The sequence below is a fragment of the Pyxicephalus adspersus genome, chromosome 9 (assembly GCF_032062135.1).
Source record: "Pyxicephalus adspersus chromosome 9, UCB_Pads_2.0, whole genome shotgun sequence".
In the NCBI taxonomy this organism is placed as follows: Eukaryota; Metazoa; Chordata; class Amphibia; order Anura; family Pyxicephalidae; genus Pyxicephalus; species Pyxicephalus adspersus.
The window spans coordinates 36,523,470-36,537,705 of record NC_092866.1 but is presented as its reverse complement, the minus strand read 5'-3'; the positions used below and the strand labels follow the sequence as shown (position 1 = coordinate 36,537,705).

Sequence of the window (14,236 nt, the reverse complement as noted above, 5' to 3'; positions counted from 1 at the left end):
TGCAGGGTTAATAGTTGATGGCATTGTATCTTCAATGAAAAAAAGATAGTATCTCTTACTGGATAATCAAATCTTGTTAGCTGCTATTTATGTTGATCCAATGAGCCGAATTTTGTTGAGCGCTGACCAGACTGATACTGCATGTAGCAGTTCGCATGAAGGGATTACTACCTGAAACACCACCACTGGATGAAGCTACAAGCACTGGTAGCTCAGGATCATCCTCTTCAAATGAAGAATTAGACTTTGATTTTTACTTGAACAAAATTGAACTTTCAACAGTAAAGTGACGTCGCATATGCGTGAAAGATAAACATCCAGAAAATGTTCAAATAAAGAAATTCCAGCAGAAGTTTTTTTAAAGAAATAGAAGGAAAAAAGTTATCAAGGCTCATCAAAAGTGACTGTAGAAGAAGCCATCCTTGTTTATCCCGAGGTTATTAATGATGTGGCTAGAACCGTAACAGCAATGGCACCCATTCAGTGTTGAAAGACTATTTTCAGTCAGATTTAGGAGCTTCTATGAAAGGATCTGGCAGAAGCAATTCTGTTTCATGGAACCATACTACATTGAGTTAGTTTGGGATTGCATTTAACAGCTATTCTACTCTACAACTATATTCCAAGTTTTTAATATATAAACATGAAGTTAAGATTGTTTTTGTTTTAAAACTACCAAGGAATGTGGTTCATATTTTTAAACTTTATGCATGCTATGCTACTACTTTATAGCCACTTGATAAAAACAATAAATAAAACCTTATTGTTTTGATTTTTTTGTCTTTTGGTTAAACTGGCCAATACAGTAGAGCGTCAGCTTCCTAGCCAGTAGTTCTGTGGTGAAATGGCGTGTATGTTGCCTTCCTTCAATCAGCGTGGAAAAAACATTAGCATATTACAGGGTTTCTAATTTTATCTTCACACTTTTGCATTCAAATTTCACAAAAAAAATTTAGACCCCCTAATTATTTATAAATCAGTACATTTATTATAAAACTAAATATAACACAATATTTTTACCATAAAAGTTTTTCTCAAGAAACATTAATTAAAATATGTAATAATTAAATGAATAATTATTCATTAATGTTTTCTCCTATTTGGTATTAGGCAAAAAGCTAAATATTTTTGTGTAAAGATTTGAGCAATCCTGCCTGCCTATTGTTAATACACTATTGATGCTTTCTAATAAAGCACCCAGATTATTAGCCTATTTCTTCTTACTACTTTCCATTTAGAGAACATGTTCTCAACAGTATTAAGAAATGGAGAGTATGGTGGCAAAAATAAGAGTTGGTGTGCCTTACTTTCAACCAAGCTCTTTACCTGGCTACTTTTATGAAAGGGGATATTACCTATAATTAGGATGGCATGCCGAACACTCTTTTCACTAAAAACATTCAAAACCTCATCAATAAAATTGAGGAATGCTTCTTGGATAAATTCTTGTGCTTGTCACATAAAGTGGAGGGTCCCATTTTTATTCCTCACACAACAAATTGAATAATTTCTGAAACTCACTCCAGCCACAACATGCACTGCTCTTTACCCAATAGGAAACCTACTTCATCAAGAAAGTAGAGTTTTTTTCCATCTTCCTTAGCAATGAGATCAAGTATTTTGTTAGCATAGCTAAGCCTTTCTTGAAGAGAGTGGGAATCATTGCACCTTGCAGGAATTAAAGAAGTTCTTTTTAATGACCATTGGAATTTATCAATGCATCTATCTATTGTTGAAATAGATACAATAATTCTAAATTAGTCAAATAATTGATCCTTCATTTTCCTGAGGCTTATTCCACAATCTTCAGACATTAACTTGCGTAACTCCTCCTTATGGGCTTCATCCAACTTTGAATTTCTCAGACCTCCTCTTGGTAATTTTTCCCCCCTACCTGAAGATTCATAGGTCTTAATGATTTTGGTTATGGTTGTACGATTACAACCCAAAACCATTGCTATCTGGTAGGCATCACTTCTATTCAGATAACTTTCTACGACTCTTTGACGCATTACCTAATTCTCTTGCCATAAGGGTAAGTGCTAAATATAAAGCTAATAACTTTGAAGATAAAAAGATGAATAATATTGTTATCCTAAAACTTAGTATAAATCCCTGAAATAAAGATATTTAATTTTAAAATAAATTAAAAAACATAATTGACAAATCATCAATTTATTTTCAAATATTTTTATTGTTTCTTAAGAAAATTTTTTTATGGTAACAATATTGTGTTATTTTTAATTTTATAATACATTTTTTAATTTATGAATAATTAGGGGGTCTACATTTTTTTTGTTACGTTTGAATGCAAAAGTGTGAAGATAAAATGAGAAACCCTGTAAATACAGAGAAGTCGGAGTCCGGGTACCAGAAACTGAGGAGTTGAAGGATTTATCCACTGACTCCACAGCACTGGTTTGGACTGTGGAAAATGTAGAACAAAATTACCTGGGTAAATATTTCCAATTTGGCCACTAAGGGAGAAGGAAATCTTGTATACTGTTAAATTGACATCGTGACATTGTGTCACTCCCTAACAGCAACACTATACACTGACTGCCATTCAAGGCATATCCCTTTTGGACTCCACAATGCTATCCCACTGTTTGAATTTTAAAACAATAATTGTAACTATTGAAAACCATCTCCTGAGATTACATTAGTATGTACAGGAGCCTTCATGGATAACTGTACTTTCAAACATATCCGTTGTCTTGCTTCTCTCCTTTCACAGTATCGTACTTGCTAAGATTCTGTGTTTGCAGGCATGCAAACCTACACACATTTGCCTACATCTAGCTGCAACTGTGCAATAAAACCTCTCTATGGGACTGTTATATGGCTGGTACATGCAGATTAGCAGTTTTTCTAGATGTATGGAAGGTTATTAATAAAAAATAGGAAACACTGCAATGCATTTTAATAAAGTTTTGTGGTATAGGTTCATAGCGCACACCATTATTATGCATTGTGTGAATTATAGGAGAGGTATGTGCCCTGGTGGAAAGTCCTGTGGAGGGGTATGCAGGTCAGAGCCAACAATTGTAGCAAACTAAACATGGCTGCCTTGCATGTACATATGTGTTATTGTGTAGAACATTAACTGTCATTACAAGTACAAACTGACCCGGGGGCAGAAAAAGGACCTCGCTCAACTGAGCTTACAATCTAAGAGGTGTGGGAGCAAAGCACACCTAGATAGATATACTTGCCAACACAGGGCAAATGTGCTGCAAGAGCATGTGTATATTTTTCTTGCATTTATTTCATCCTCTCACACAGGGCTGAGAACACTTACTGGTAGTAATAAAGATGGGTGCCTGATCACCAAGCACCATTTCTGCCATGTGAAAGAATGCGAGTAACTAGTGTGGTGGGTATGTTTTGGATATAGTAGGCAATTCTTAATCCCCTTTCAGGGTATTTTTTAGCTATCTGTGTCACTATGTGAAGATATCCCTTTGTCTCCTGTCCCTAAAACCCAACAGATCAGAAAAAAAATTCCCAAAGTAAGGGGAATTTTCAATTTAGACAGTTTCTACAAAATCATTTTTGATGATTTTAAATATAAACATTGAATCTCTTTGTAAGCTCCTTTAGGCAGGGCCCTCTCCTCCTCCTGTGTCACTGTCTGTATCTGTCTGTCATTTGACTTTTCCCTGCTTTAACCAAAATTTGAAACAAAACATTGCCTTGGCATAAATTTAAAGTGAACCTGTTGCTCTGCTTTTCTCTGCATAGGTAATACACCAGTTGCCTTTGGGTAATAATTGTACTTGTACTTACTAAAGTAAACTTTTTGGTAAAGGGCAGGACATTTCTTAGCTGAGCTAAACTTCAACTTAGTTTAGAGCAGACCAGGTTTAAGCTACCTATACTATGTAAGTTTTTTAAATGTTTAAATTGTGTGTGTGTGTGTGTGTATATGTGTATATATATCTTTGCTTTTTATGCTTTCACATCAATGACACATAACAAGCCATTTATTTCCCTAGTTATGCAGAGAACTGGTTTCTCTTGTAATGCTGTCTGGGGGCAGGGAGCTCTTTCTAGCATTCTTTAGGAAGCAGGGAAGGGAGAGTGATGTGATAATCATTTTACGGTACTTGCCTCTGTTTACCTCCTGCCCTTAGAGTTTAATGAAAAAAGTGTAAAGCTACGTACACACGGCAGATTTTTATCGCCTGATAATCGGCATCGGCCAATTATCGGGCGAAAATCTTCCGTGTGTACAGTCGGTGTCGTCCATCGTCCGGACGACCGACCTGCCGGATCCACGGACGATGGACGACAGCCGATCGTAATGAAAGGGAAGGGGAGAGCGCGCAGCAGGGGGCCGCTCCGTCGCTCTCCCCCCTCCCCTCTCCATAGAGCTTGAACGGTGCTGTATGTACAGCATCGTTCATGCATCTTGCAGCCCCTTGTCGTTGGAAAGGATCGTGAAAGATCCTTTCCAACGACAAAAATTGCAAGTGTGTACGCAGCTTAAGTCAGTAACCCATATGATGTGTCTCTGCTACAGATTTGAGGAATTGTGAGTTTTAAGAAAATGTCTGCAGAGTTGCTTAGTGTGATTTTTTTAAGAGTGAATTTTAAAGAATTCGCATCTATTCTATAATTGTGTCGATGATATTCTACTTTTGGGAAATGTGATGGTTTCACTGGAATATGTAATTTATTTTTCAGCCCTGGAAATAAAAATACCTTGTAGAAAATGTATCCCTGTGGTATGCAGATTTTTCTCTTCATACATCATCATTGCTTTTCTCAGATTAGTAAACTTTTGTATTCAGATTCACTCTGATTTTTGCTTGAGCTGTAAGAAAGGTTTAAGCCTTTTAGTTCTACATCTGTATTGTTTAGTAAAATGTAATAACTTTTTAGCACAGAATTAAAGTGGAACTTTTGTGCGAATATATATTTTTATCATTTAAAAAGATTTCTGAAGGTGTTTCATATCAGAGCTATAAATGTGTGTCCATAGGATGTCTAAAATATGAATGGATTCCTTATTTAACTAGCAGTTTTTTTCCCTTGGTCTCCTGGATGGTTTATCTGTCTCTCACAATCGTGTGCATGTTTTTTCCACACAGTCATAGGTCATTGACTATTGTTAGAATTGTTTGTGAGGATAAATGCAAATAATGTGATCTTGCAGTTCCCTCCTTAGTCTCTGCTCTGTTGCACAAGATTCAACAGTCAGACTAGGCAAAGCTTTAGTGTCCTCTGTAGGAAGAGGAGGAGCAGAACTTGGATTGGTTGAGGGGGTTGGGAAAGGAAGAATTACCTTTCTCTTACTCTGAAGCAGTGTGTGTTCGCGAGAACTGCATCATCCTAGCTGCTGTTCACTCGTTGAGAATGCCATGATGTCAGCTTGTGTCTTACCAGCATTACCTGCCCTAGTGAGGAGGGGACAGGTCAGGCTCTCCTCCCTGCATAATATTTCAGGGTGGTAACTTCCTGCTTTTAAGTTTAGTGAAGAAGGGAACGTGAGCAAGCAAAGTAGGTGTACTTCCCCCTTGCCACAAAGTCTGGATTGACGGATTACAAGAAGAAAAAAAAAATCTGGCCGCAGCATTTTTTTTTTTTTTTTTACATGAGTGGGATTCTGCTTTGAAAAGCCATGTTAGAGGACATAGCATCAAAGCGTCGTGATCATCCTGACGTTTGTATGAACCCCCTGCTTACTCATGAGGTTTGTAAACAGTTTCATTTCATCTGTATGTTCTATTGAATCGCCTGCTGTGTAATGTACAGTGATATTGAAGTTTTTTTCACCCTGTTAGTTTGTGTGAGTAGCAATTGAGGATCCATGTAATATCCTGGTGTATGTACAGATCAGCAAGCATTTATAACAGAGACAAAAATGTTACAACACTTTTCAGACTGATCCTATGGAATGTTAATCAAAATTAGAAGTGGTTTATGTGCTTCCTTGGGGTGTGCTGGTGGCATTCAGTGTCTGTCCGGTAGCTGGGTTTTAATAAATATATCTGTTCTTTTTGCTTTGTTAGCTAAAGTATTCTTGTTAATTATCTTTAATAACTTGTGTATTTAGTATCTTTCTATATATGTACATGAATTGTGAGATGGAACATTTTGATAGGGTCAGAGATAAAGCATTCCTTAGACCTTGTGGGAGCCATGTTAATTGTAAAACGAAGGTAATGCCTTGACATTGCCCTCTTGATCATGGCGTTTGTAAAAAATGACAGGTGACTACAAAGTAAAGGAATGTTTTGCTTATAGTTCCCATATTCTATGTTGAATGTAGAACAGATACTTGACATAACTAACATCTCTTTGCCTAGGTTTAATCAAAGTATTTATAATTATGACAGCTTAGTATACACAGGTAAATCCACTGCCAGTTTTGACATGTACACGATTTTGTCCTTCAGATTTTCTTGTGTTGCAGAAAAGGGTTGGAATTATGATTTAAAGAATTGGAAGTGAAAATTTATCCCTTTGTGCTATTCCTAAAGCAGAACTTTATCATCTTCAGTTGTACAGGCTCCTCTCCTTAAATTTCTACCTCTGATTTTACTAAACATTAAAGGCATTCTCATGCAGTGCATTAGAAGCTGCAACAAGCCAGAAACTACCTCATATCTTGGTCGATGGACATCCAGCATGGTCTGGACCTCTTTTCCCAATCTGAACTGTCCCTTGCTCACACCTTTCATTCATTTAATTTTAGTGCCTCTATTCATGGGGACTCAAAATCACATGTAGACATTACCATAGATTCCTGTTTTCAGAAATGTACATCCTGATAGTCCCTCCCACTGACCACAATACATCTTCATTGCAGTGATGATGTCGCTGGATTTAAAAGTGGGTAAGTAACAAAAATGGAAAGGTTTTATTTAATAGTTTCATTAGCATTTTAATGAGGGAGATAATGAAACCAGAAAAGACGATATATTAGCAGTATTAGCATTATATTATATTAGCATTAAATTTCTACTTTAATATAGGTTCATTCGGTCCCTGTGTCATTGGGCAGAAATTCCAACATGAACTTATAGAAATTAATTGGTCTTTAATATGATGGCTTCAGGGTCAAACCTAGTAAACCATTACAGTTTGCTGTACATTTTTGCCCGTTTTCTGTGGTGCACAAATGTTGGCTGCAAGAAGAACTAGCTAGATTTAGTGGTTGTGGTTTTTAGTTTTTTTTTTTTTTTTTTTCCCTGTTTAGGTGAAATTATAAATCTCTCTCACTGGACCACTATGAGCCAAGAAATAATGAATGTCCAGGAATTGACTGCAGTGTCTAGTGATCTGTCAGTGCTTGGAATATTACCAAACACTGCTGCTTTGATTGAAAAGGCCTAGCTTACAGCATAACTTAAGCCATTTTTTTATATTTTGGATATGGTTAAAAGGTAATATTGCTGATAGCAGTAATGTCAGACACCTGTATATGAATGTGAGGTATGAACATGACTTGAACAGAAATGCACAGACAAGAATACAAATATTTCCAGAAGTCAAACCTTTCCACTGTACTAAAATGTTTGTTTTGGGAATCGGGGAAATCTCCCCTGTAGGGAAATGGATAGCAGTTAAAGCTGTCCATATGCTCTAACTCTTACCACAAAGCACTTTGTTATCTATTTGTGTCCACTATGAACAGGTATATGAAATTCTTTCTTGGGGTTTTGATACTTAAGTTACTAGCTTTTCAACATACAGTTTAGACTTATATAATATCACTTGTATGGATAGAAATGGTCAACCATTCTTAAATTATATTAAAGCATTTTTGTCATCAAATTTCATCTGATAAATGTGCAAACTAAGTTATGTATCTTTGTGTTGCGCTTCTCATTGAGGTTCTCTCTTGTTATAAGGTTATAGCAAGTCTCTTCCGCCTTTTACCTTGACTCAGGTCCTTGCCAAGAGCAGTTCAGTCGTGTGGGTGCGGCTTTCTTCTCTATGGTGCTGCAACCTTATCTGTTTACCTTTCCTGCTTAGTTTCCAGTGTAGGCCTTTGTTGCTGGCAAAGTGAAGACATATTATTTCCTTTCTGTGCCGTTTCTAGGGGCAGTTGTGTTTCTTGAAGCTTTCTTAGATCTCATTAGGTAAAACTATTGCAGAAAAAAAAGTTTGTGTTTAAACAAAAAACCTTTTTTTTTTTAGTTTGTGTGTCGAGTAAACATTTTTATATGCAATTGTACTTCAAAGTTGTTATAAAATATTGAATTTTTTTTGCATAGATTTGAAAATAACTTTGAAGGATTTTTAGGCCTCTACATGTAGTGTGTTTGGGGGCATACGAAAATTGCTTCAAACTGTACCACAGGTAAACACACTTGCACACAATTGCACTGCCGCTCTTCCTCCAGAAGAAGAAAGGCAGCTGCATGGCCAAAAACGACTTGTTGCTTTCTGGAACCACGCCCCCTTTTTTGCTGCAGCTGTATACACAATGGTTTATAGTCTCTTCCTTTTACCTAAATGGGAGCCCTTGGGACTTCAGGTGAGCCTGCAGCAGAATGCTGCAGTTTACTATAGGTCTAAAATTGTCCCTATATTCTTTAAAAGCATGAATATGCAATTAATTTCATAGAATCTGTTGAATAAAGGAATCTGAAATATTATCAATTTGCCCATAGACATGAGTTCTGCTCCAATATGGTGAACTTCATCTAATCTGTAACATTGTTGTGTGTTTTTTTTTTTTTTTTTTTTTATTTGTTTTTGTTTTTTTAAACCTTGTCCTAGCGAGTTGTTACCAGTACAAAAAATTGTATAAACAAAAATCTTGAAGGGATTTATTACGTTCATTCTTTCCCCCTATCTACTCTTCCCCAAGTATTTATGTAAAGCAGTGAAAAATATAGATATTCTAGAAACTAAAATTAATCTCTCATGGCATTTGTAGCTACTCTGTATAACTCATTAATAATCTTACTGCCTATTGACCTTGGAAAATGTGAAAGCTTTTAATACCTACCAATCAGATTTGATGTTCTTGTGCCAGTAAAGTAGCTTTGCCTATATTCTTTCATTTGGTTATAGTTACAGCCTGCAGTGTTTGTGTTGTTTTTTTTTTTTTTTTTTTTTTTTCCCTTTTTCATGGTGTCTTCCAACTCGTTCCTTCGGAAATGGTGTTTTCTCATTCAGTCTCAGTCTTTCACTGAGACTGAATCCTTGGTCTCCCAGAACCACCTGTTCCTTTGCTTGTTCCTTTGTTCCTCCATCTTACTTTAGCCAGAGCAGCCAATTGTCATCTTAAGTTATAAGCCTTCTTGTAGGTCTTGTTCAGGGTGAAAATTTATTCGGGCAAAAGTGTTGTAATGAACAAAAGTGCTCTGAAGAAAGGATTTTTTTGTTTTGTCTATTAATACAAAGTTTTCTTCGCTTTCAATCTTGTAAAATATCAGTATAATCAAAGTTATAACCTGAAAGGTGTTCTAACTCTTTACTACTCCATCCCGAGGAAAGAAACACATTTTTGTTTGGACATTCACTTTAATCCCCCCCCCCAAGATCCACTTTAACTGTTATGGGCTCTGTCATTCTATTTCTTTATTTGAGACCAGAGTTCCACTTTAATGTTCAACATCTGTCCTTGGCATCATATTATCTTTTCTAAGCACCTTCTGTGCTTTCTCTATTCTTGTACTTCTATGTAGACACAAAAATATCTTAGCCGTGGGAGGCAATGAATCAGACCAAGCTGTAGAACATGTTTGTTGCCATATTCATCATGGTAAGGAGATGAGGGAATCTGTTCTTCCCCGTTAACATGCTATTACACCTGGAGAACACTAATTGCAGTATTGCAGGCATTGGTCGACACAGGTGATTTACACTTTAGTTAGACTTCCAGATAAAATTAATAAACTTGAAAAAGTCACAGATTGTAAATGACTGATTTGTGTATTTATTGGGTGTGGATGGGTCAGCTGATCCAAGTGTGCAGCATCATGGCTGTGACATCCAGGAAGTAAACCTAAATTTTTTTTTTCCTTTGTATATTATGAGCCTTTTACCAAATGCTTCATAGAATACTGGGCAGACTTAAGGTTTGCATTCTGACTCCTGCAGTTTATTTTGGTGGCATTTTGTTTTAGAAGAAAAGTTTTAGAGCTCCATAAAAGATATGCTTTCTGAGCATTCCCGTTTTCTTTCCACATATGAACTTTGATAGACATTAAATACCTAGCAGAACACAAGGTTTGCAGTTTATTAACTGATATCCAAGTCTAAAAGTAGTGCAAAACATTCTGAAAGCTCTTCAACCTCTGCAGAGGTTGCTGGGGGTTGCTTGAGCAATGAGCAAAATTTGTGGCACATGTGGACAGGAGTTTAAGTGGTTCCAATGGTCTCTTGCCACCTATGAGAGTGACATTCTTCCCACTGACCACCACAATAATGTACTGTGAGCTGTATAATTATAGCAGGGGTTGAAAGGTATTTTAAAGGTTCCCATATGTTTAAAAGGTTGAGAAACATGGATTTAGAGAATGTTATGTATTGCAGTTTACCAGTCCAATGTGGTAGCTGCTTAATTTTTATTCTAGGCTAGGTACGTTATCTGCAAATACAGAAATTTACCTTATAATCTTTCTACATCTCCAATATCCTTGTTATAGTGGAACTCAATTTTGATGCGGCAGGTTATTTTTATTGCAGAAGGGGCACAAGATGTATCTTCTGCAAAAAGAGAAACTCGCCTGTTTGCAATGTTTTAACTTCAAACACAATGCCAGATGTTCTGGGTATATCCATGCCTGTCAGGAATGAATGCACATGTGGACAGGAGTTACATCATTACCACCTGACCAACTGAGATGGCTGTAGAGAAAGCATATTTAAAGTAAACTTTCTGAACATGTGTGAAAGATTTATAAAATCTTTCCTGATATGCATGCTTTTTCACGTTAGTGACTACGGATTACTACCTAGTTGTTACCCCGAGTTGTTTTTTTTCTTTCTCAGAAGGTCAATATTAGCAGTGGTGTTTTTGTGTCACAGCAGTGTTCAAATCGGAGTTTTTTTGTAAGTGGGGTGGGAAGAAATTGTAGGAAGGTGGCAGCTCCTGTATTGTGACCTAAATCTTCAGTAACCACAGAAAAACAGCCGAAAGGTGCCGGGTGGTGCCCTTGGCTAAAAGTTGTTGGGGAGAACACTGCACAGGTGTTCACTCAACCCATCAGAGTCCACCTATAACTAAATATTCACTTTTTACTTAACCTACCTTTGACAGGCTGATGTGTGCAGCTGTTATTGTCCTCTTAAATTCTTTTTCCTGATTAAAACAACATTTTAAATCTGTTTTAGCTACACATAGCAATGCTCTGGACTTTTTTCAGACTGCACTGCAGTGTAATTAAGCCTGCTCTAGGACCTGCTTGAGCTTATAGCTAAACAATAAAGGAGCAGCAGCATATTGATGAGGTCATTCTTATGCTCGATTTTCTAGTAAGCATGTCTGTTGAAGCGAAGCTGTGGAGCCTCTGATTTAGTGCATCTGTGCATAGACATTGTTTAAAGCTGACAACAGTACAATTTTAGGGGACTTAGGGTAATTGTGTTAAAATATTGTGAAGTGGAAATCTCCCTAATAGAGACACAGACGACAAAAATTGGATGCAGACTCTAAAGCTGCATACACACCTGCAATTTTTCTCGTTGGAAAGGATCTTTCACGAACCTTTCCAACGAGAAAAGACTGCACGATGCATGAACGATGCTGTACATACAGCACCGTTCATGCTCTATGGAGAGGGGAGGGGGAGAGCGACGGAGCGGCACCCTGCTGCGCGCTCTCCCCTTCCCTTTCATTAGGATCGGTCGTCGTCCATCGTCCATGGATCCGCCAGGACGGTTGTCGGACGATGGACGACGACCGACTGTACACACGGCAGATTTTCGCCCGATAATTGGCCGATACCGATTATCGGGCGAGAAAAATTTGCCGTGTGTACGCAGCTTAACCTGTCTTGCATTCTCTCCTCTTGTTATCCAACAACAAGAATAACATTGAGTATTTTCCCTTACTTTTTGTTATATGGCGTTAATGTCAATCTATAACAGAAATGCTTTGCTGTTTAAAAATAGAATCATACTCTGGCTACTGAACTGAATACTGCTCTCATGAAAGACTAAGTTACTGTCTAGGGCAGTGTTTTGTAACCAGGATTCCCTAGAACTGTAGGGTTCCTCCAGAGGATATTGGGAGGGGTCCCTTGAGCAATGTGTAGTTTGTGGCACCCCAGTGATCTGTAAGGGTGAAATTCTTCCCAATGGTCAGCAATTTAATAGGTTTTCTTCCCACTGACCATCCTGCTAATTTTTTGGCCCTGGATATAATTATTATATTAAGGATTCCCTAAAGATTTGAAACTTCTTCCAAGGGTTCCCCCACGCTAAAAATGTCAAGCAACTCAGGTCCAGGTGGTCAAAGAATAGCAGCCTCTATAGAAGTCTTCTCACACAGGTATTTTCATTTTCCTTTAACTGGTGTTTTGCAGTTTTTACACAAAGCTACTAAAAAGCATTACTTTTGAATGCAAAATCTGTGTACTTTAAATTGTTCATGTTGTTATATGTAGTCATTGATTTCATCACTAGAAAATGTTGAGATTAGCAATGACTCACTGGAATTATATTCATAATTATATATAGGTGTTGGACAAACTATATAAGATGAGGGAGAAATAATTGCTATGGGTTTAAAATGACTGCATGTTCACGTGTGTCTAAATCTGAGTACTGTAGACATTTGTCACAGGAAAGACAATAAACGCCACACCCATTGTTTAACCTTTCAGGTTTTTTCTTTTGCCTTTTACTGAGATATATTTTTTTTAGTTTATCTTTACACTGTGTAAAATGAAAAGTAGATTCAGTATTAGAACTGTGATGCAGTTTCACATCCTAATGGCATTTCAAGTATTTTTAAGTTGGCAGTATTATTAAAATATCTGCTATGGTCATCTGAATGGTCTTCCTATATGTGTCCATATATATTTCTACTGAAACAGCAAACTGTAATCTTTAATATTTAACAATATTGATATTTTAAATGTATGCAAGCCCAGACAATAAACTTCTCTTATTTGCTTCCTTTTGGTATGCTAAATATACTTTTGAAATTTGTCAGGAGCCAAAAATACCTGTTGATTTGGGTCAAAATATTGTAAGCTGATAGCTTTCTGTCTATGCACAATCTGCATTTTATATTGTTTCAGGAGAAAAGCAAGCAAGGCTTTGAATTTAGAACCAAATACACTGGTTTTAAGTCAAATTGGAAGGTGGACTGTTGTAGACATCAACAGTTCTGTTCTTTAACCACCTGGCCGGTAAACCCGACCTTGGTACGGGGTAATAACACTTGCAAAAAGCGTTAAACCCGTACTTCAGGTGGTTAATAAACGTTGTATTGTAATCGGATTGTTATACATTGTATGACAATCGGATTACAATTGAATATACTCACCCGGTCCCCGCAGCTCCTCCGGACACGTCCTTCCTCTTCTGTGTTCTTCCGGCGAGTGCAGTGACGATCACCGGGGTTTCCCGGTGACGTCGCTGCATGCGTTGGTGCGGGCGGGAGGCGGGGAGGGAAATTCAAATCACTTTTTGTATTGAACTCAATACAAAAAAGCTGTATTGAGTCCAAAACAAAGAAATCTTTATATAATTTATAGATAATTGTATTTATATATTTATATATATATTATTTAGGCTACTGTACAATTACATTATACACTATTTTTTTTAAAGATTTTTTTTTTTTGTTTTATTAATTTTTTTTTAACTTTATAACATTTTGGACATATTTCGGTGAGTTATGCGGTAATTTGTTGTAATTCGGTGAATTATAAGTAATTATTGAGTAATTTGGTGAATTATAGCCTACAATCTAAAATAAATTTCCATGCAAAAAATTTAACACTTTTTGCATGGAAGTTTGGAAAGAATTAGAATACCCGGCGTTCGCATATGCGTCCCTCGGCGATTCCGTGCGCCCGTCGATGGGGGTCGTAGCCGGAAATTCAAATATTTTCTATTGGATTCAATACAAAGTCCTGTATCCAATACAAAATATATTTATGTGATTTTGTCTATAGGTTGGACTCCGTTTTAAAATTTATTACACTAGGGAGGTGTTTTAGAAAAATATATTACTATACAGTATACCAAATTATTGCATTTTCAGTATTTTTGATTTATTTATGTATTCTTGTTTAAGCTGATTTTTGTGTTTTTT

The 14,236-nt window shown here is 36.8% G+C and overlaps 1 protein-coding gene across 7 annotated transcripts in view; it reads left to right on the top strand.

The window, feature by feature from the left end:
* Positions 1-14,236, top strand: part of MARK2 (microtubule affinity regulating kinase 2) — an 80,591-nt gene that overhangs the window by 7,928 nt on the left and 58,427 nt on the right. For 2 of the 7 annotated variants that reach the window (XM_072421434.1, XM_072421432.1), the window contains exon 1: positions 5,252-5,698. The exons of 1 other annotated variant lie outside the window; for it this stretch is intronic. In XM_072421434.1, coding sequence (XP_072277535.1) covers positions 5,627-5,698 — 72 coding nt within the window. In that variant the 5' untranslated portion in view covers positions 5,252-5,626. Of the gene's footprint in view, positions 1-5,251; positions 5,699-14,236 lie in introns of those variants that run through there. 4 more of the 7 variants (XM_072421431.1, XM_072421428.1, XM_072421433.1 and 1 more) reach the window with 3 other exon arrangements.